This window comes from Nannobrachium achirus (assembly GCF_963921795.1).
Source record: "Nannobrachium achirus genome assembly, chromosome: 7".
NCBI classification, from domain to species: Eukaryota; Metazoa; Chordata; class Actinopteri; order Myctophiformes; family Myctophidae; genus Nannobrachium; species Nannobrachium achirus.
The window spans coordinates 26,952,024-26,975,702 of NC_137816.1; the positions used below are offsets into that span (position 1 = coordinate 26,952,024).

The 23,679-nt window shown below is 41.9% G+C and overlaps 1 protein-coding gene across 3 annotated transcripts in view; it reads left to right on the plus strand.

Annotated features, from left to right (window-relative positions):
- pisd (phosphatidylserine decarboxylase) overlaps positions 1–23,262 on the plus strand; it is a 24,469-nt gene extending 1,207 nt beyond the window's left edge. Inside the window, exons 1-9 of one of the 3 annotated variants that reach the window (XM_080730808.1) lie at positions 10,404–10,531; positions 11,621–11,798; positions 13,334–13,457; positions 14,034–14,168; positions 15,177–15,278; positions 16,576–16,714; positions 17,194–17,337; positions 17,840–18,000; positions 22,170–23,262. In XM_080730808.1, coding sequence (XP_080586934.1) covers positions 11,758–11,798; positions 13,334–13,457; positions 14,034–14,168; positions 15,177–15,278; positions 16,576–16,714; positions 17,194–17,337; positions 17,840–18,000; positions 22,170–22,391 — 1,068 coding nt within the window. In that variant the 5' untranslated portion in view covers positions 10,404–10,531; positions 11,621–11,757 and the 3' untranslated portion in view covers positions 22,392–23,262. Of the gene's footprint in view, positions 1–129; positions 183–1,325; positions 1,505–10,403; positions 10,532–11,620; positions 11,799–13,333; positions 13,458–14,033; positions 14,169–15,176; positions 15,279–16,575; positions 16,715–17,193; positions 17,338–17,839; positions 18,001–22,169 lie in introns of those variants that run through there. The other 2 variants (XM_080730807.1, XM_080730809.1) reach the window with 2 other exon arrangements.
- The last annotated feature ends 417 nt before the right edge of the window (positions 23,263–23,679 follow it).

The following is a 23,679-nucleotide window of genomic DNA, read 5'->3' on the forward strand; positions in this document are numbered from 1 at the left end:
GTCCTGGTAGTAGATAAAACCGGCTCTACTAGAGGTCCTGGTAGGATAGAAAACCAGCAGTGCTAGGTTGTTTTGTAGAAATATGCTAATATGAAGATGAATTATCTAGTTGTCCATCTGTCCATACAGCTCTCGGACAACCTTACGGTTGCTACGGGGACCGTTGCGTCACTTCTCTACTGGTGAGTCATTCCTTTTGTTTTTATATAATGTTATAAAAAACAAATAATCGCACCAGTGCAAAGTGAGCGGTGCAAACACGACACACAGGCATACCGTATCTCCTTGTATGGACCGTTCTGTCCGTGATGTTGGTGTATTAGCACGGATCGATCCGTACTAATACACACAAAGTGAAACGTTCGGAGCGGTTTGCACCGCTCAATAAATTCATACACATTTTAATAAAGAAGAGATCTCCATATGGGCATAAAATGGCCGCAGACTAGTTTGGTATAAGTTGCAGGGTCACAAATGATTTGCCTATCATTGATTACAAGTTTTGTGTTAAAGGTTTAATACTAAAATGTTCCTCATTCTGAAAAGACTGCAATATGCTAACAGTTACTATTATTATATTATTTCTGATTTCATGAGTGGGTTTTTCCTGTAGGGGGCAGTGCTGTCATGACTAATCTCTGTTTTATGCTGTATGTTTATGACTAGTTTTATGCTATTCATTAGTTTCATTACTCAATGCTATTCATGAATTTACATATTATTCAGGTCCTAAAAAAAGATACTTATTAATATTTAGAATTAGAATGTACAATACATGCTATATATAATTAATAATCAGATGCAAATTGTTTCCTTTAAGCCTTTCTTATGAAATGTGTTAGTCTACCTTTTAGGGATTTTTTTTTTCTTCTTTTTTTTTTCAGAACAAGTAATCAGTGAGTCACTGCCATGTTTCCATATAGTAGTTCATTTGCTGTGTGAGGTGCACAACACATATAACCGTGTGACTGTCACTTCTCACATGTGCCTGTATTCCATCACACATGATGCTTTAGTTTGTACACTTATGTAATACAGATATAAAGACATTTGGAAACCCCCACAATTTCTCTTTTTAACCACCCTGAGTAACTAACCGTCTTTCACTCAGCACCTGACAAAATGACTGGATAGAATGATTAACTAGTTTAACATTCGTCACTGTCTTATCACATTGTTTCACATTGTTTTTTCCCCGTAAATAATGATTATTTTCCTAGTATTAATATGCCCATTATGTCTGTAAAATACAATAAAGTGCAAAATTCTGTGAGATACCGAATGAACTTTGTCAAATAGTGACCAAGTAACTCTTTATTTTTCAGGGCATGGACAGAATGGTTCTGGGCCCCCCGGCCTCCAGGCCCGCATGAGGCCCCTCCCCCTCCTGCTGGTCACGGGCGGTGGCAGTTACCTGGGTTACGACCAGTATGGGCGGTACCAGGACCGCCGGCTGGCTGAGCTGGGCATCGAAGTCCCGCCCCACCTGGCCAGCGACTCACAGGTAGGGAGGCTTCCTGACTTTCATCGTGGCGGGCTGACTGTAAACACTTCCCACAATGCCTCTGGATGCTGAGAACGTGTGTGTGTGTGTGTGTGTGTATGTTGTTGGTCATAGTTGTAATCAGTGTTGTACCCGAATGCGTTCAATGAACGATCTTTCACAAAATCGTTCATATATTGGGCGAATGTGACCGGATCGTTCTTTATTTCTGCTTGATGAAGTGGTTGTTCAACGCGCTCATTCTGGCGTTCATGAACGGTGCTCTTTTGCTCGTTCGTGGTCGCCTCTTCTTTGTATTCACTTTGCTTGTAATCGCGCCTCTCGAACGCATCTTGGCTTTACAGTAAATGTTTATTTAGCACCAGCCAGTGCTGTGTGCGCACAGTGCAATGAGTGCATCGCCTCCTTCACCTCCTCGTCCAACAGTTAAACACATCTTCCAAGTTCCAAGTAAAGGCTGACTTAGAATTTGTCTTACGATCAGCTCACAACGCGTTGCTTCCATGACACATTGTGAGCTTGTAGATCTGCTATTTTATGGACACAGAAACTTCCAGGATGTGGGAAATTTTGAAACGTTTGCCTTCACAATAAAAGCTTATCAGCATTATGACAGTTGGAAAGGATAACGGATTCAGTGGCATTTCACATTGCAAAGGGGTGCAGGAAGAGTGTGCAGTGGGCACATATTTAAATTGGATGAAATAACTCGAAGCAACAAATAATAGCTCGAAGCAACGTATTGAAAAAAAAGAAAAGAAAGGAAAAAATAACTAAAATAGTTCATTTTTGGAACCATGAACTTTTAGTTAAAAAATCTGAATCATGAACGATGAACTGAACTTGTTCATTTTAAAAATTGTGAACTGAACTTTGAACTAGTTCATATCGAAAGTGAACTTTTCCAACACTGGATGTAATGCTAGTGCTTCTCAAACCTTTTCAAGTCAAGGACCCCCAAATTGATATGTATTTGGCCACAGAGTCGCAGACCCCCATCTGAAAAGAGTTTGTGCCGGGGACCTCCAGAAGAGAAGATTTGTGTTAAATTTTCACAAATCTTCCATGATTTAGCAAAAATAGCAGATCTACTAGCTCATAGTGGGACAGCTTGTATATTTTCCATTTTTGTAAAAAATATGGTTAAATTGATTTTGACACTATATTACAAAAAGTAATACTGGTGACCCACTGGTACCCGCCCAAGGTCCCCTGGGGGTCCACGGACCCCACTTTGAGAACCAATGCTTTAATAAACCAAAAAGGAATTCTCTATGGCAAGAGAGAGGTGTAGAGAATTCGGCAGTTGTGGGGACGTAGCCAAATTTAGCTTACGCTAGTGTTGCCAAGGCAATCAACTGGCTCATTGGGGCCACTGGAGGAGGCTGGCCAGAGCCTTTTGTGGTGGTTCTGGAGAACCGCTTATGCGACGGACTGGAGGCTGTGCACTGCACTCTCTGTGGTGGTGTGCAACGCGCGTGGCAAATTTGAAGTCGCAAGTGGAGTGGTTCGTGAGATACGTGGATTACAGATGTGCAAAGATTAAAAAACTAAAGGCAATACTGGACACGATAAAACTGAAGGTTAGTCTCCGTGTTTTGTCTTAAAGACAGGTGCAATAATCTAATAGCAACAATGTCAAACTGTGTATCTGCACATTATTCTCATGTGTCTCTCATCATGAGCGAGCCTTTGGTAGCCGCCAAATGGTCTCATTCATGGCTCTTGTCCTCTTTTCGTCCTCTTTGTCTGTATGATCTTCGGTGTCCACCTCGTGGAGTGGCTTGGTGTGGAATGGCATGGCACACTACTGTAATGGAAATGTTCCAAGTTGCATCAGTTGGGACTTTCCCTTGACATCAGTTTGTAAGGTTGGACTCTTGTGATATAACGTGTGTGTGTGTGTGTGTGTGTGTGTGTGTGTGTGTGTGTGTGTGTGTGTGTGTGTGTGTGTGTGTGTGTGTGTGTGTGTGTGTGTGTGTGTGTGTGTGTGTGTGTGTGTGTGTGTGTGTGTGTGTGTGTGTGTGTGTGTGTGAGAGAGAGAAAGGTTCAAAGCCTTATCTCATGTTAGAAGAGTTTCATGACATGATGTGACAAAGTGAAAACTGTCCTGACCTCCATCAGGTGAAGGCCAGGTTTTGTGGCCGAAAACGTGTACCTGGTTGCAGCTGTGTGCAGACTTTCTTCCTTTCTTCACTGTTACTCATTGTTTATGACACCCAGTTCACGTTGGATGTGCACAACATAGCTCTTTGAACATGGTGTGACACAGTGTCATCGCCACCTGCTCGCTGTGATTGGCCGGTTGTGGGCGATGAGAGGGTCACGGTAGTCCTCCTGCATGGCGGTTGGATGGGTACGAGGGCATAGTTGTCGTTACCGTGGTTGCAAAGGGGCCCGAGTAGCTTGAATCAAAGACCAACTGTGTGAATTTAATCTCATTAACCCTGGGGTCTCGATTTTGGGCATGTCCTTGGTTGTAAACAAACGGCACATTGGTCATACATACAGGTCATCTATGGGACAATGTTTTTCTGGGGAAAATCACTGTCCATTGTTGTGGACAACAGTGGAGCAACAGCAGTGTTTTGGGATTGTAGCTGTCATTGTTATGATTGTGTGCTCCAAACAATTAAGAACAGTGGCAACACTATGAGCACGTCTTAAGTAGGGTTATTTATTTTTCATTTTTTTTGCAAAACAGACTTTTGGAACACAATGCCTCAAATCATGCATGCAGCGTCGTGAACGGCCTAAGATTGGTGAAGAACACATGCCACCCTTTCACATTGGCCTATTATAGTGCCACCAGGACGCCTGACCTAGTTTTAGTAAAAATGTTGTTTGCAGAAAATAGTCAAAGATTTGTTTCATTTGCTATTGTAATATGGGGTATTTGTCAGGGGCGAGTTTTAAAAGGTTAAGAAAAATAGTGAAAGTAGCCGATCTACAAACTCAACATGTCGCCCTTTCTTTGACGATGGGTTCCCAGATAGCACCGTAACACGTTGTGAGCTTCATGTAGATCTGCTATTTTTTAGAACAATATTGGCTACTAACAAATACTAAATAAGGACATTTTCTGAAAAAATCTGCACAAGCACATATTAACTTTCATGTTGTCGCTGTCGGGCAGAAACCTCTTATCTCCATATTCTAACTGTTTGTGTTTTTTTGTAAGTGAATGACCTACTTGATCCATACCACACTAACCACAGCGTCACCCAAAAGCATCAAAAGTAGCAGATCCACAAGCTTGAGCTTGTAGATCTGCTACTTGAGAATTTGAATCCTGAAAAGTAACAATTTTGGACATAATGAGGTTTCCAGCCGATAGGGGCTACTAATCCATAATCCCATAATCCATTGGTGATTGCTGCCGTGCTAAGTGAAGTAAATGGGTGGGTAACGCTGGTAATTATACCATAAACATGTTTAGTTTAGTTAGGTCTATATATCTTGTCCTTGATTCAACACACAATGCACTATATCTTGGTTTGCTACCTATACAGTAATTGGTTAAACCCATTTATACCTGAGGCCGATTCTAAAAACGCCTTCTAAAAGTTTTCTGAAAAACTCAAATATTTATTTAAAAGAAAATCGAAATAATGTACGTTGCTGTTGTATATACAGTATATAATGTACATAGCAACAATTACCCTCAAAGGGGTTCCCAGATTGAAAGGCAAAATCCCCAAAAAGTGTTTCCGGTCTAAATGGGTTATGTCCGACTACGTTCTCATATAACAAACCAAACCGTGGGTCGCTTGGATCTGGACTGAGGTTGAGACTTTTTCAGAAGGATCAGGGTTCGGTTGTTTCATCTGCGCTAGAGTTTGATTGCATGTTCTCAGTTCTCACCTCCAAATGAACCAGACCAACAGAGTACCATGGTTCAATTATAACGGCTTGAATGCACGCAAGATAATAGTACAGTTATGGTACAATAAGGTTATAAACTAGAAAAATATTGTTCCTTCGAAACAATTGTGGGCTCGCTTCAAGCCAGAAAACAATGGCTATAAAAGTACAAAATGTCAAGATCGCAGGCAGTGCTCTCTTTGACGTTACTGACGTCAAAGATTGGTCCATTTTGTTCCAAAAATGTGTTGTGCAAAAGTTGACCCCCTGGTGGCGCTATAACAGTCCAATGTAAGAAGGGTATCTGTTCCTTGACCTATTGGGAATGTGCTTGCAAGATTTCACGCACATTGCAGGCTGTGTTCATGATTTGAGGTGTTTTTTGCTTTGGCCACTTTATCGCTGCTTGCAGCTATATTTATTATTATTATTTTTTTGTGTGTGTGTGTGCACTTCATAGGCATATTAGATAAAGGTCCTTAGATTGTGTGTAGAATGTTTCATGCAAATTGCTAAAAAAATCCTAACGGGTTTAAGCGTTTCACAAACTGCTCAAAATGATATAGCGCCCCCCTTTGGCCAATTGGAGTAAGATTGGTTTTAGTGATATTTGGACTAACACTCTACATCTTTGCCAAATGCCATGAACATGTTACTTTGCATGCATGATTTAGAGGCAGAAGAATAATTTGCATAAGTTCACGTAAAAAAAGGTTTTGGACGTGACGCGAAAATTCCAGAATAAAAGCGGGTTTAAGCGTTTTACAAACTGCTCAAAATGGCGGAAAATCTAAGGGCGGAGCTTACTCAACAAAGACACAGATGTCTTCCGCTTGAGTCAAAGCACGCGTGTAAGCAAGTTGCATGTCTTCAAACGAAACGAGGCATGACTTATGCCCGTTTAAAGTTTGAATTTTCAAACGCTTTGTATAGCGCCCCCCTTTGGCTGATTGGAATAAAATTGGTTTCAGTGATACTTTGACTAACCCTCTACATCTTTGCCAAATGCCATGAACGTGTAACTTTGCACATATGATTTAGAGGCAGAAGAATAATTTGCATAAAACCGCAATATCCATTGAATTATTAAAAAAATATATTTTACTTTAAAAGAAATCCGCCGAGACTAGTTTGACCGTATTGGTCCAAAGTTCATGTGAAAAAAGTTTCATGCGCGTAATGCAAAAATCCCAGGAGGAGATAGATTTTTACTGTTTTTCATATAATTCCAAATTCTGGGGGATCTAAAGGTCAAAGGTCAAAAGTCAGAGCGTAAAAGTTGTTCGGCATGAGGAGACGCATACGTGTATACAGGTTTCATGGCTGTACCTCAAACACAGCATGAGCTATACCTGTTCAAAGTTTGCACTTTCGAAGGCTTCCTACAGCGCCACCATTTGGCCGATTGCTGTAAAAAGTAATAGCACACTTCGCCACTGTAAACTGAACACATTGATGTTTTTATTTTCATTTTCTCACTAAGTATGTAGGAGTAGAAAGGAACCGAAGTTTTGAGGAGAACTTGATATGACTAGTATAGTATAGTATAGTATAGAAATAATGACAATATCTAAAGTGTGCTCGCCTTATAGGCGAGCCCACAATTAAAAATTATATAAAATGCATCACTAGCGTTTTTCACTAATCTTTAAAAAAAATATTCTGCGTCGATCCTATCCGCCCACGAGAGCATTCAAAAGACGCCCATGGGTGTGCTAGAATCTGAAAATAATATTTGTCCATACGCGACCATCCATTTGAAAGACGGAAGCTTCCGCGTAAAGCTTGTTCCGGTTACGTCATGAATGTGTCAGATGACGTCCAGGGTACCCCAGAAATAATTTGTGATCCATAGGCTAGCTAACAACACCATCCAGCGCCAAAACACCAAACCCATCCTGTGTCGGAGTTAACTTTCTGTCGATTTCACCCCTACAATAGGTGCTCTGTCATCTGTGAATGTGGGACGAATGGTTTCAGAATGGCAATGAGGACACACACACACACACACACACACACACACACACACACACACACACACACACACACTTAATACACATACACACTTAATACACATACACACTTAATACACATACTTAGTAAGCACTTAGTACAGAGAGACTATGTGATTGTGTGGGAAACCCCTGCCATGCATGCGTACACAAAGGCTGTGATCCTTGTACCCCTTACTGTAGGTGTTCAGCAACAGTGCTGATATAAATGTTGATAACAGTAGTTGCATCATTGTCTGAACCCGGAGAACTGGAGACAACTGAGGTCATGATGAGCACAGGGCACTAGTATGTAGCCAAATGAAAGCCCACCCATTAGGCTGCGTGCATTTTCAGAGCATGTTTATTTTTATGATCAGTCCATCGATTGTGAATGAATTAATGTTATATTATCATTATAATCTTAGTGCTTCACCAATTATTTGGGGGACCCACTTGCAACATCCTCATGGCCCACCAGCGGGCCCTGGCCCACAGGTTGAGAATCACAGCTCTTAAGTGTTTCATCCGCTACAAAATATCTGTAACCTCCACGCCCTGTTCTCACCTAGTTTAGAGGACAGCCGGTTGGTGGCCGCCATAAACGTCAAGTGAAAATAGTTTCACCTCAAATGTTTTTTGTGAGGCTCCTCCTGCCACAGTGAGGAAGCACTTGGCCATAGACATTGCATGGAAGCACGGTGCTTTCTCAGAATGCTGATGCAAAATGACGATGTTGGTAAGTATGTCTTGTAGCATCAAGGCCAGGGACGTGCAGAGAATGTTAGAGAGGCAGGGTCTGAAATTTCTAAAGGGGCCTTTTGGTGATAATACTGGAAATGTGGCGTATGGCATGGATTTCTACACAGAGAGGGCGATTCTTTCAACATAAGATGCTGCATTCATGTTCTGGAGAGTTTGGACAAGGCAATTCTGTTGAATGCTGCCTTCAGGTATGGCATGGAAAGAGGGCATTTGCATTTCTTTCACCATAGTAAATCTACTTTCACATCTGGAGAGGGCATTTTTTACAGACGGATAAAAGGGCAGGGGCTTAAGCCTCCTTTGATGTCTATGTGTATGTATCATGGCTTATCAGTTGGCTTTGAGTGTTCTGTATATACTCCATTTCAAATGGTCTATGGCTATAGATGCGTTGATCGTCCAGGAGAAATAAATGAAAGAAAAATTAGAGCCAGTACAGGATAGGTGTGATGTGATGGCACACCCATATTGCACACCCACAGAAGCACACCACATTTGGACAAAATGTGCTTTCACTAAATGGAAATTAATTTCTAACCTGACATAACCCAACCTACATGTCATGTCATGTCATGTCATGTCATGTCATGTCATGTCATTATAATGTTTCTCTACTTATTAGTAACAAGTACCTGCATGGGGAGTAAATTAGCATTCTTGCAAAACTCTGACATGTTTAGTCTTACGGTATATTTAGGCCACTGATGTTCATCAATGTGCTCTGTCCCTATATACTGTGTGTGTGTGTGTGTGTGTGTGACGTCTGACACAGTGGGGACAAAATCGTAGGTCCCCCCCCATAATGTTATCATTCAGGAAGATAGGGGACAGGTTGCTGAAGTGTCTTTTTATTTTTTTAAGCAAGTCCCTCAATTCACGTTTTCATGTCATATGACAGGTGTGTTAACACAGTGAGGACAGCCCCCATCAGACGATAGTTGGTACTGCAGTTTGTGTGTGAGTGTCAGCATGCGCCGTTGAGTGTGTGAGAGAATGGGAGAATGAGAGATTCACACACTACTAGCCAATCACAGGTCAGATATTTGCATACAATGACGTTGGCTTCAAGTCAGACCATATGGTGGACTTTCTTTCAAGGACTTGGTCCCCGGTTGGTCCCCGTAATGCATGCATACATGCGTGCATACATACGTCCGCGGTTGGTCCCCGTAATGCATGCATACAAACGTGTGTGTGTGTGTGTGTGTGTGGAGCGATAGCATCTGAGTGGGTCATGGTGGGATGGATTCTGCTGATGTTGTTGTGGTCAATACGTTTTTGCATGTTTTTGGAAGGTTAGTTGAGTGTCAGAATCTTTTAACAAGATTTCTGACTACCGGTGGAGTTCTGGAGAGGGGATTGTTCTGATCAGAGAAGGGGAGGTGGGTTATAGGATGGTATTGGACCTGGTAAGGGGTACCAACTTAGAGTTCCTGTAAATCCTGTTGAGATGCAGGTGAATATACGTGTGTGTGTGTGTGTGTGTGTGTGTGTGTGTGTGTGTGTGTGTGTGTGTGTGTGTGTGTGTGTGTGTGTGTGTGTGTGTGTGTGTGTGTGTGTGTGTGTGTGTGTGTGTGTGTGTGTGTGTGTGTGTGTGTGTGTGTGTGTGTGTGTGTGTGTGTGTGTGTTTTTGAGTATAGAGAGACACGGGCGACTACAAATATGGCCGCCATAGCGACCCCACTTCAAGATGCGCTGTGATTGGCCGGCAGTGTATAACCCTCGCTGTGATTGGCCGGTAGTGTGATGACGCAATTTTGCCGCGAAATTCTCCCCCCCTCACGGCTCATAGAATACATATAAAGAGCAGGCTTTAGAAGCTGAAAATAACGGAGTGGGTGTTCTAAAACTTTAGCGATTTAACAGTTAGGACAATTTTAAGATTTGTTTTATAAAAAAAGTTACATGGTATAACTTTAACATGTGTGGTCAGAAAAAGGTATTGCAGGCTACATACAGACTCAGGCTAGAGACAGACAGATAGACAGACATACATGCACGCATACCCACACACACGGCCACGTATAGGAGACGGTGTGACCACCGCTCAAAAAAAGAAGAAAAAAAGCAAATGCTTGTCACCCATAAAAAATAAAAATAAAATCTGTGTCCCGACCCACTGTTTGGGAAACGCTAGGATCCTGCTTCTGCTTCTCATCATCTTCTGCTGTAAATTTGCTCAGACAGCCCACTCATTCTTATCTTTGTTTTTTGCCCTCCCAATAACTGGAAGCCTCTTTAAAGGGGAGGCTCTCTGTGTGACAGACTTCATTGTGTGAGCAACTTAAAGGGGAGGCGATTCAGTCTGGCAGACTTCATTGTGTAAGCAGATCAGCCAGGGGAAACATCTATTTGCCTTTAAGGCTTTGCATTTTTTTGTGTTTTTAAAGGATTATTAAAAGGAAAGGTAAAGTTGTGTTTTTTTACTTTTATCAGTAGTTAGTAATACTTGTTGTTATACTATTATTGTATAGGCAGTAGTAGTATTACTTAGTAGAGGATTAGTATTGTATTATAGGCAGTAATAGTTTTATTTTGTAGTACTTATTAGTGTAATAGTATTGTAGAACAGGCAGTAGTGTTATTTCTTAGTAGTCATTTTAATAATATTGTAGTACAGGTAGTAATACGATTTAGTACTTCTTAGTTTAGGCATGCAAACTTGTCAACCTTTCGGTGAAATACACCATTTTGAGTCAGTAATAGAGGAAGAAGAAAGTCTAGTCATGCACAGGAAGAGAGTCAGTGATGTCAGAATGACTGTGAGTACAGCAGCCTTCTGCCCAGAGAATGACAACTCTAGTGCAATGGTTCTCAGACAAATTTATATGTATTTGGCAGACAGCCCAACACCCATCTAATTAGATTTAGTCTCGGACCATCTTATAATGGTTGTTATTAAAGATTTAAAGATATTTTTAGATTGTGAGCTTGTAGATCAGCTATTTTCAAATATTCGACATGTATAGGGTTAAAGTTGTGGAAATGATTTTTATGCTTTGTTAACACATTTTAGCTTGAGACCCCCTGGAACACCCTCAAGTACCCCTGGGGGTTTCCAGACCCGACTTTGACCGCTGCTCTTAAAGTGCTCTAGTGGGTCTGCCTGTCATGTATCTTTCTTGCCTTTTTCCACTAACCAGTTTATGCCTGTATAATAATGTTATATGACTTATATTGCAGGCTACAGTTACAGTACTTTAGAAGCAGTACTACATTGACCGTGCTTTTGTTACGGTATTTTAGTAACAGAGACAGAACTTTATTTATAGTACTTTAGAAGCAGTACTGCCAGTATGTGTAGTTTATTTGCAGTATTTTAGATGCAGTACTACAGTGACAGTACTTGAGTTGAGTTACAGTATTTTAGATACAATACTACCAGTATCTGTACTTAATTTACAGTATTTCTCTGAACCTTTACATCAAGCATAAAGCCACCACAGTATTGGCTAAACCAGGCTTTCTCTCTCCCTTCCATCCCTCCATCTGGAAGAAGAGAGAAGACGGGACAAAGGAGGATAACTAACAAAGTGGGCGTGGTTTCAGTAGAGGGGGGTCTCCTCGCTCTCTCCATCCCTCTGTAAAGACAGAGAGGAGATAGAAGTGGATAAACAAGGCAGATTGGCGGCCATGTGCACGAGACCAAGAACTGTGCGGAGAGCACGGAGATGGTGAGATATGCCACCGCCTGGGGCTTTGCTACTCAAGTTTGTGGATGTGGCGAATGGGGTCAAGGACCCCCAGTTTGACCACCTGTTTGCTGGCTTTGTTTGCCAAGCTCTCAATGGCGGTATAAGTTTGTGAGAGTGTTTTGGCAGACATAAAACAAGTGTGTCTGTAAATATAGTCGCCTTTGGGCTGTTCTTAACAGCTGGGTCTGCTTAGTTGCTTCTGGGCTTGGTGAGGTCATCTTTCAAGAACACACGGAGGAACATTTTACTTAAGCTTCCCCTTCCCACGAGATATACTCAGTCAGAGAGAGAGAGACACACACACACACACACACACACACACACACACACACACACACACACACACACACACACACACACACACACACACACACACACACACACACACAGTTAGAGAAGAGAGACTTGATTAAAGAGAGACTTCTTTTGCATAGAGAGATATCTGCTGGGTGACGACGTAAAGCAAAGTGCAAACACAGCATCAAGTTTTGTGAGCTGTTGTGATAGGAAAAATGACAAACAAATGGAATACAACCACAATAAAGACTGTGTATTCTTGCACTGTACTGTACTGACCTCCGTACATACTGTACATACAGACAGAACAGATACCTTTATTACATTTGAAAAATTGCTATTGTGTTATATTAAGTTGTCAGTGTTGTATGTTTTTTCTCACTTGCTTTGGCTATGTACATTACACGTTTCCCAAGCCAATAAAGCCCCTTTGAATTGAGAGAGAGAAACGTTGTTAACTCATATGCTGCTATGGCCGAAAATCCCGGAAAAATCCCGTTGTACCGCCCTGCCATGCCCGTAGAACCCGGAAATTTCCAGTTTATGAAAAATAAACTGGAAATATAGCAATCGCGAAATTGCATGTTTAACCCCCATAGCAACCCCATCTTTCAAACATGGCAGCCATCTTTGTTTACATTTTAGGAAAACATAATGGCTGTTATCTCATGAATGCCTGAACGGATTTCCATTCGGATTTTTTTGTTTGAAAGCTGTGAGCAATGTGGACACACGTGGTGCATTATCTAGGCATGGGTGTGCATGATCCGTGCACTATGAATTACATGGAAGTCTATGGAGACAGGGGCATATGAGAGTACGAAGGTATTGTTAAATGGCAGCAAATGAGTTAAAGTTGTAATTTGTTAGACTGGAAATAGACTTTGTGAGAGACACTTGGTTAGGGTAGAGAGAGAGGGGGAAAGATACCATAGTGCATGCGCTCTGTAGCAAACAAACAAAGGCTTCTGATTTCCACACATTATGCTCAATGCAGCTTCAAAATTCAAGGTTGCAGATCAAGGTTTACAACCATACATGAAACAGGCTGATGTTTGAAGATCTACGATATTATCCTTGTACTGCTTACAGTTTTTTGATTGTTATATTCTTTACTATTGCTTGATTGTAATGTCGCTAGTCTAGGATTTGTACCTACCTACCTTTTTAGAGTGCCAAATCATGGGGCTGTGTAACATTAGTCCATCCCATTTCAGGCTCCAGTTACCTCAGTTTTCTCTGCGGAGGCGACTGGGCGAGATCAGTTGTGTTTCGCGGCCATCCGGCCGTCTGTCCTTCCTGTATTACTTCCTGTCAGCTGTGGCACTCCGTCCCTCTAGGGTACGTACTTGTATAATAAAATACACCAGGGTGTGTACACCTATAGTCAAATAAAATGTACACCAGTGTACATACATCTGTAGTGGAATACACACCAGCGTACGCACTCATATAGTGGAAAAATACCATAGAATACAATAAAAACATAGGTGTGTGTGCGTGTGTGTGTGCGTGCGTGCGTCCGTCCGTCCGTCCAGAGGCACTTCGGTATGAACGTTTATAACAAAAGAAATGTGTGCTCTGCATCCACCCGACAGACAATACTCCACGTTATATTGTCTCTTTGTTTTCTCTGTGACATCATGATGTTTCTTCCTCACTCTGTCACATCTTATCTCTTCTTTGTGTACTTTATGATTATGTCATATTGTTTATAATCCTTTTTGCTGCTGGGTTCCTAATAATCTATGCTCCGTCGATCACAACAGAAAGTATAAATCAGTCATAAGGGCCTAGACATCTATAGTGTTTGTATGTCCCCCAAGATTTTTATTCTTGTTTCCACGGCCAGGAAAAAGGGAAATATCACTTTTCTTCTCTCTCGCCGTGTCTGCCATTATCTCTGTCCTCCACCAGGTGGCGCTATACAAGTCCATTCCTACCAGGTTGTTGTCGAGGACATGGGGGCGTCTGAACGCCGTGGAGTTGCCCACCTGGATGAGGAAACCCATTTACAGCCTCTACATCTGGACCTTTGGTGTCAACATGAAGGTAGAGCTGATTGATTGATTGATTGATTGATTGATTGATAGATAGTCAGGTAGATGGATAGTAGGGCTGTAATCTAGCCCTGTTTTAGGGATTCGAACTTCGGGGGGATTTTCCGAACGGACCATCGAACCTTCGATGGTTCGTTCGATTGAATAAAAACCGAACAATCGGACCATCGAACGTACTGTACCTTTAACCAGCTAAAACAGTGTAGGAAATGTTTTAAATGCGCTGTTTTATCCATTGAAAACGCATTGATGCGTGGCCGCATTAACACCTAGGCTAACACTTGGAAAATCCAACCCAATCGGAGAAAATGTTGCGCAGTTTGTTGACGAACAGGCTCAATGTATAGCGGAGTTGCACGGATGATGATTAGACTTGGTGACTGCGTCGGAGCACGTCGCGTTTGGGCTGATCTGGTCTCGATGTAACAACCCCAGAAATCGCATTATAGATCCTTTAGGGGGTTGCAATGAAATCCATCTTTGCTCATGCTTAGGAGAAAGGCTGTTTAATCTTTGGGTGCGTGGTGGATGGGTGTTCGCTGTTCTGTTCGGAGCACAAACAAGTCCGTGTCTGCCCAGCTGAGAGTGCTCTCACTCTACTGTCATCAAGCGTGTGTCAGCGAGGCTGGTTCGCGGCCCCAAACGGGAGCGGAATTGGATCGGAGGACGGTCCTTGATCGCTCCAAGCTGTTCTGGTGCATTTTATAACTACTTTAACGGTCACCATTAACTGTTAGTGTTTACCGGTAGGCCTAACTTATTTCGTATTTGGCTATCTCTACTACTGTGATATTCTGAATAGGTCTATCACATTCTGATAATTATTTTTCGTGTAAAAAAAAAAGAAGAAAAAAAAAAGAAAAAAACCTGAACCCATTAATTTCGAACTTCGATTGCCAACGTAACGAACGAACGTTCGAATCCCCGAAGGTTCGCTTGCAGCCCTAATGGATAGATGCTAAGTGACTGTAATGTACTGTAATTCCTTCGTCTTCCACAGGAGGCAGAGGTAGAGGACCTCCATCACTACAGGAACCTGGGAGAATTCTTCAGACGAAAATTGAAACCTCAAGTCAGACCAGTGTGTGATTCCAGCTGTGTGGTACGGACAGACTACTCTCATTTCTCTCTCATACTCTTCAACTCTTTTCAGTTTTACTCTCTATGCTAATTTAATTTCATATTCTACTCTATTATGTTGTACTCTTCTATTCTACTACAGGCTGTTCTAAAAACATGATCTGTTCTTCTCTTCTATATTCTGTTCTATTCAGCTTTTTGAGTAGTGCCTGCTGCTCCAACATTTGACCTAATGTGTATGTATGTCTGTCAGTGTAGGGCCTAACGCGTTACGCAACTACTTTTTGCGGTATCTAATATAACCTTTTCTCATAACACGCCCACCACCAGTCAGTCCACCACACACACAAACGTGAGGAGAGGAACTTGAAAATATATCATTATCGTTATTTTAACTTTGTGGAGATAAAAGACGCTAAAATATACTCCACCAAAATAGATTTTTAAATCCCCACAGCATGTCACCAAACCAAACAGATTGACTGCCTAGCCATGTACTGGCAGTACCAGATATGTTGTTGAGGACATGCTTGATGCTTCCTATCTCAACCTTTGAGTCTGTTGCCTTCAGAGAACTAGTCTGTGCCACAGTGCAGAAAGACGTTTTCCAACTACTATTTGATTTCATATTGCACAGCACTACGACAAGTGCACTACTTGGTTTTAAGGCAAGTTGAGGTTACAATGAATATATGCCTGTCAATATTTCTAAACATATCTTTTGTGTTTTATTGATCCACTACATTTAATAATGATAATTGATAGGGAGTTGTCATTTCTCTTACTGGTATTTTATTTTTTTATTGTTTCAATATTAAGTAAAGCAAGTTACTTTTAAAATGTTGTAACTAGTAGTAACTTTTTCAGAGCAATAACTATAACTATTTACTTTTTAAAAGTAAATTGCCCAGCCACTGCAGCTGTGGCTGGGCTGTCTGCACCACTCAGTTCACACTGATGTGATTTTTATTTCTGAAACATTTTGTTCTATCTATCCTCTATGGTATATTCAACTATATTCTCTTCTATCCTTTTGTATTATGTTCTGTTATCTCTGTTCTGTTACATTGTTATATTATCTTACATTCTACTGTATTCTCTTATAATATTCTATATTTGCTACGCTATTGTGTTCTGCACTCTTTTACTCTGTTCCATTACATCCTATTTTACTGGCTTATTCCACTGTATTCTGTGCTTTCATATTGCACTCTACTCTTTTCTACGCTATTCCCTTTCACTTTTAATGTGTGCATGTTTGCGTTCTACTCTGATGTATTCACTTTTGTCCTCTACTCCTGGTGTGTTCTGTTGTCCAGATCAGCCCAGCGGATGGTAAAATCCTTCATTTTGGTCGTGTTCGTAACTGCGAGGTTGAACAAGTCAAAGGCGTCACCTACAGTTTGGAGACATTCCTTGGACCTTTGACGTGGACAGACGGACTGGACATGAACAAAAGTGAGTACCAAACTCTGCCTCTTCTAGTTCAAGACATTAGGTTAACAGTAGTTTTCAAACTTTTCAGTTCCCCAAAATAATCATATTTGAACTGAGGCCACCCAAATCTGACGAGGCATTCAATTTAGTTTGATTCGGTTCCACAGAGTCAAACTGTGGAACTTCACAGCGTTGCGAGGCATTGTGAGCTTGTAGATAGTCTATTTTCACAATATTTGCGCTCTTTCTTATATATTATTTGACAATTTGGCCAGTGTTTGACCAGTTTTAAAAAGATATTACATGTATTAAAAATGCCTTAAATTGTCACTTCGTTGTCATCTGGGAAGTGGGAACCCCCAGAAATTCATGTGGAGACCCCCCATGGGGGTCCCAAGTTAACCCACAGGTTGAGAACCACTGAGTTAAACCCCCAAACCCAAGACCACAAGAACTGATGTTTATTTTACTCTTTCATTTCTCTAATTCTCTCCACTCAGACGAGACGGGTTCATTCCAGGAGCTGCTGGTGACTCAGCCAGGCAACGAGTTGTACCACTGTGTGGTGTACCTGGCTCCTGGAGACTACCACTGCTTCCATTCACCTACAGACTGGACCGTGTCGCACAGGAGACACTTCCCTGGTTAGTAACCTATGAGAAACCTCTTTCTTTTCGTAAATCGCCTCCCACTGGATAGACTCCGCCTGTCATCGCCGGTCATCAAATTATTGTCTTAGGAATGGCTAGGATAGCAGTTTGCAGACGTATTAGCTAATTTGAATTTCTATTGAATATCTTCATTAGAATGAGATTGAGCTAACAGTTACGTTTTGTTTCTATATGTGCTCAGTTTGGGAAAAGTTGTCTAGTGTGGAAAACAAGGGTAATATTAATTCACTTAATGTTTTATTTTGATGATAACTGACTGTTGTATAATCGCAATATTACACGAGAGGATGTGATTTACTGTGATTATTGGCTCAACAGTGATGCGGTCAGTAATTGAAATGTGACGAATAGAGAAACTGAAGGCTCAAAACGGAATCACGAGTTTACAGGCGATTACCCTACTAAGTACTAAGTAGTGACCTTTTTTTGTGCCCCGCCCTCGCCTTTTCTCTCTCTCTCTCTCTCTCTCCTCTAGGTTCTCTAATGTCGGTCAACCCGGGTGTTGCTCGGTGGATCAAGGCGTTGTTTTGTCACAATGAGCGGGTGGTTCTGAGCGGAGCCTGGCGCCATGGCTTCTTCTCGCTCACCGCCGTCGGAGCAACCAATGTGGGGTCCATACGGGTTTACTTTGATGAGGTACAAATAGTCCCCTGAATGCTTTTTCCTGCTAGTCGCTTTGTTTGCAATTGCATGGATTAAAGTTCTCAGGCGCCACAACTGATTTCAGTCATTTGGATTCCATAGAAGGCAGCATGTCTTCTATGGAAGCATGTTGCGCAGCGAAAACAGCCAATCTACAAGCTCTCAATGTGTCGCAGACTTATTGAGAGCTTGTAGATAGGCTGTTTTTGGTTATTATTTTAAGCATTTGTAGAATAGCAGGAACAATATTACTAAAACATCATCATTTTACATATTGTGTTAATTGTTTAGGTATCAGTGCATAGTGTGGGGGGACACTTTTCATACTGTTTCACAAATTGCACAATAGCACTTGGCCATACAAACATACACATCATGGAATTTAATTTTGCTTTAATCCATGCATTTGCTAGTTGCTAGCTTGCGTCTCCCCCTGACTCTTAACAGACAGGTTTTGTCAGATACAAATGTTATGCTGAAACTGGTGACCTAGCGAAGTCTACTGAAACTGGTGACCTAGCAAAGTCTGTGGCTCCCACTTTAGCAGTCATCAGGAGCAGTAGAACAGACAGTAACCATTGGGGTCACATATTTCAATAGGTTCACTGGGTTTTCAGCTTAGCTACTGACTGTGTCCCCTACACTGTCCCCCTCTTTAAGATTTCCTACTGTCTGTTGCTGTTGATCTGTTATTTGTTGACCTGGTTGCAATCTGAAATCCATTTTAGTTTCTGAGCCACGGTTCCACTTACGTAATACACACAGGCACACACACACACACACACACACACACACACACACACACACACACACACACACACACACACACAGAGTAAGGCAGATCCTTAATCCAGATGATTTAACAATGTTTTCCTCTGAATATTTGCAATAGGGAAATCATGTTTTTGTCCCTAATCTTTCTTCAGCACGGCAACAGAGAATTCTCTGTTCTATTCTATTGGAGTGTGTATGGGAGGGACACTACTAACTACGGTTAGTAGTGGCTCAGGATGCAGAGCGGTGGCTTGGTAATAGGAAGGTTCCTGGTTCAGTCCCTGTCTCTTCCTGGCTTGGTGTCAAAGTGTCCTTGGGCAAGACACTGAACTGTTTCCAATGAGCAGGTTGCTTCCTTGCATGGTTTCTTCCCCTGTCTGACGTGTCTGTTGGTGAGTGAATGTGTGTGTGAATGGGTAACTGTAATGCACATGGTAATTTAAGTGCTTTAGAGAAAGGCACTATATAAATGCACCATTTATCCTGGGGTGTGTGGGTGAATAGTTAAGCCTAATTTGTACTGAGTTGAACACCAGTGCATGTGAAAATGGCTGCTCTACACGTTTCACAGCGCTACCAAGTACAGTATACAGTAGGCTACAGTAAATAAGACTTTAGAGTAAGATGAAACACAGTTGGGGACACCCAATGTCAATTTGTGTTTTCAGATATTTAACCACTTGAACCGTCAATACATAATAAACTTGACCTTTCACTCTGTACTTAGTGTGCTCTTTTTTCCCTCTACACCAAAGCTATTTGCCAAAAATAGAAGATAAGATGAAATTGTAGACCTGCTATTTTTGTCTAAAGTTCTCTGAATATGGACGCTAGGGTTCAAGTGCTTAATATAAAAAAGGAGGAAAAAAGGTTTCTATCACACAAAGATTTGGAGCCCCCCCCTGTAGTAACTCTGAGGACCCCCTAGGGGTTCCGGACCCCCTGTTGAAGACCCCTGCTCTTGCTCATAACCGCACTGTCTGACCAGGTAGTGAGCTCAGCTCACTGACAAAGGAAGAAAAAAAAGGAAAAGTAAATAATCAGCGTGTTGTTGAGTGTTTGTTTGTATGCAATGTGCTCTTGGTGGGGAAAACAGAAAATGTATGGCAAAGTTCACTTATTGCTGTGTTTGTTAAAACTGGTCATGATGACACGTGGAGGTCATGGCACATGGTCTCTGGTGTGCCATGACCCAACCTGGGAACTCATCAGCAAAAGAAATGAAAAAGCAGCGCCGCCTTCTGTTGTTTTTAACTTTGAATTTGTCTCTGGGGGCACTGCCCAATACCTGTGTGTGGAGAATGTGGCTGACCGGATGTTGGCCAGTTTGGTCCGCCCCAGCCCTAAGATTCCTAACTCTACACGTTGTTACGGGAGTTTCAGCTGCAGAGCTCTGAATCTGTCTTGAGAGATTAGACATGACCTAACCACACCTGGGCACCCGTAGCCTGACTGCAAGCGTCAGACTCTATCACACACTTCGTTTTGGGAAGAGAGTCTGAGATTTCGGGCAGACATTCCACCCAGGCTAGGGCACCCGGGCCTTCTGTTCAGCTGCCCCTCGACTGTGGAACTCACAAGAGCTCCAAAGTCTGTTGATGCTTTCAAGAGAGGACTAAAGACTTTCCTTTTTAATAAAGTATCCGCTTAGCTATTCTGGTTTTACCCCTAAGAGTTTTGCTCCTTTTTCCTTTAGATGTGTTGTTTATATACTACCGGTACTATATTATTATGGTCTCAGGTCAGTCTTAGATCTGAGACTGCCCTTACGAAGGCCACTTTCCTGAAACGCGCACAGGCAACCTTTTTTTTTCTATCTTCTTTCTTCATTATTTTTTCTCTCTTGGACATACCTGTGTTAGTGGGTGCGTTTCAGGCAAAAATCGTGCACTTTATGAAAGAAGCATGAAATTTGGCACACAGTTAGAACATGCCATATGGAACATTTTTGGCTATAGGGACATCGCAGATTTGTCTTGGGAAACTTGTGGGAGCCAATCAAAGTTGGGCTCTCATAGACTTTACTATAGAGTAAAATAATACAAAAAATAAATATGCTTTAAGTAGCATGTGAGGGGTCAAACTAGGTGTTTTTCGGGATTCTGAATCCAATGCAAGCATTTGTTTTGCACGAAAAACATTCCTTTCCGAGAAACGGCCACCACAAAACTGTTGAAAAGTGATGACTCATCACTAAACCATACTTTTATCACTTATATGGGGTCCGTTTTTAGCCCAAGGAATGGTTTTCCTGCAAAATAAATGTTTGCTTTGGATTCAGAATCCCGAAAAACACCTAGTTTGACCCCTCACATGCTACTTAAAGCATATTTATTTTTTGTATTATTTTACTCTATAGTAAAGTCTATGAGAGCCCAACTTTGATTGGCTCCCACAAGTTTCCCAAGACAAATCTGCGATGCCCCTATAGCCAAAAATGTTCCATATGGCATGTTCTAACTGTGTGCCAAATTTCATGCTTCTTTCATAAAGTGCACGATTCCATCAAAATACTGCCCGAAACGCCTGCACTATGTGCCTTGGACCCACAACAAAACACAATGTTTTGTAGACTATTTATTTAATTATTCAAACATCTAAAGATTTAGAGTTTTAGACAGTGAAAAGGGGCATTCAAAGAGGAATGTAAAGAGAACTACATGTTCATCCTACCTTACATATAGATTCCACTGTGAGTGGGTTCAGCACCACAGAGCCCCCTGCTGCTGCTTTTGTGAAGTGCTTGTCATTTAGTCTGAGTACCACCTCAGATCATATTTGACTCTCCCAGGTACCACCATATGACTGATGTTCAAATACAGTCGCGTAGACCTACCCTACCCTAACTGTGCGCTATTATTCCAAACGTAGGAGATTTTGGAGAGAAGTTGGGTCTCTTCTCACTTCCTTCACATGTGTTACCAATAATACTAATGAAGGCTTGTTCCATTCTGGTCAAACAGAGTCAGGGTGCTGATATTGTGCATGTTGGCTCACTGGAAACACTCTGCTACACCAGTGGGTCTCAAAGTGTGGTCCAGGGACCCTCATGGTTCCATGTGGGTTCCAAATGACCCTTAAAAGGTGTTTAACTCTCTGTGTACAAGTGGAACCAAATGTGGACCCGTATTTGGTTTCATTTGTACACTCGAAATAAAAGGTTTGAGAACCACTGTACTACATGAAATGGAACAGAGCCTTTATTTGTATCATTGTTAACACCAGGAAGTGAGAAGAGACCCAACTTTTCTCCAATATCATGATCTCAGTTTTATATTATGAGTTGTTTGATTCTGATCAGTGAGTCACTCAGTGACTTAGAGATTTAGATGTTTCTTTTCAGTTTGACGTTATTGATCGTTTCTATAACTTTGTCTCTCCTCCACCAGGAACTGAGGACCAACGTGCCGCGCTACCACAAGGGCTCCTACAACGACCTCAGCTATGTGGCCGGCAGCAAAGGGGGCGTGACCATGTGCAAGGGGGACGATATTGGCGAGTTCAACCTGGGCTCCACTATCGTCCTGCTCTTCGAGGCTCCGAAGGGCTTCGCCTTCAACCTGGAGGCCGGGCAGAGGATCCGCTTCGGGGAGCCAATGGGAACGCTGTGACAAACGACACAGCCAATGGTTGGAGAGACTCACAAGAAGGGGAGAGAGAGAGGGCGGATGCAGACTAGCTCTCAAACGGACACTTAACTTTTTTTACCTCAATATGTTTGTTGTTGGGTTAACGTTCCGTTTGAAGCCACAAAACCTAAACGCCGCCCAGGTTGTGGCAAAGCGATTACCCCGGGCATGCCACTAGGGTAACGTTTGTGAATGTGAAATTCCACAACTCTTCCACTTTCCCCCCCCTGAACAATCATCCTTGTTCGGCGTGTTCAACATCCTTGACTTAAGAAGACGTGAATCTGGTTTATGTAATGGTCAGCCATAGACGGGCATTCCCAGGGCCACGCTTGACTGCAAAATGCATCATAGGACTCTTCATGGCCGAAAAAGGAGAGAAAGAGGAGCTTGGAGTGTCTCTATAGAATATGATGACCATCTACAATTAACTGAAATGCACCTACAACATGGCCTGATGCCTGTGCTTTTGATGATGGAGATATGGGTGTGGCTTGATGACAGAAAGATTGTAGTCTCAAGCCCCGCTGTTCTCGGTGTGTCCTGTCCAAGTGCCCTTGAGCAAGAACTTGAGGCTGCTAATTGTCTCCGGATGTTCATTGTAAGCTAGCCGTCCCTAACAACTAGCCTTGTTGCTTTTATTTATATATATAAATTATATAAAACGTTTAAAGGCTTCGGTACTTGAGTCCACACTGTAAGGAAAGGATTTTTAAACTAGCAATCTGCTGTTTTGTAATTGGAGCTGTTGCGATGTATGTTTGACATCAAATCTACATGTCAGTTTTGGAAACAAGTAATGAATGGGTCACAATTGATTATTAATAAAGTTTTGTTCTTTTTCATTTTTGAACCTGTCTTGGGCTTTGTTTGTTTGTAACGAGTGACGACCGTTTAAAATAGATACCGTAGTGAAGTGGTTCTCATACCTTTTCATGTCAAGGACCCCCGAATTAATATATATTTGGCTGCGGGGTGTGGATCCCCATCCGAAAATACAAGAATCTTGTGTGTTGTCCCAAGAATTCATGTTTAATCTTTTTTTTTCAACTACAGATTGTAGATTTGCTATTTTCAAATAGCCGACATATATAGAGTTAAAGTTGAACCACTGGCGTAGGACAGTAGTTCTCAAGCTTTTTTTCTTTTTTTTTTAGTTTTTGTTTTGGGGCTTTTTATGCCTTTATTGATAGGACAGTACACTAAGTGACACGCTGCAAAGGTCGTCGGGATCGGGGTTCGAACCCGCGACGCGCTGTCATGCATTATT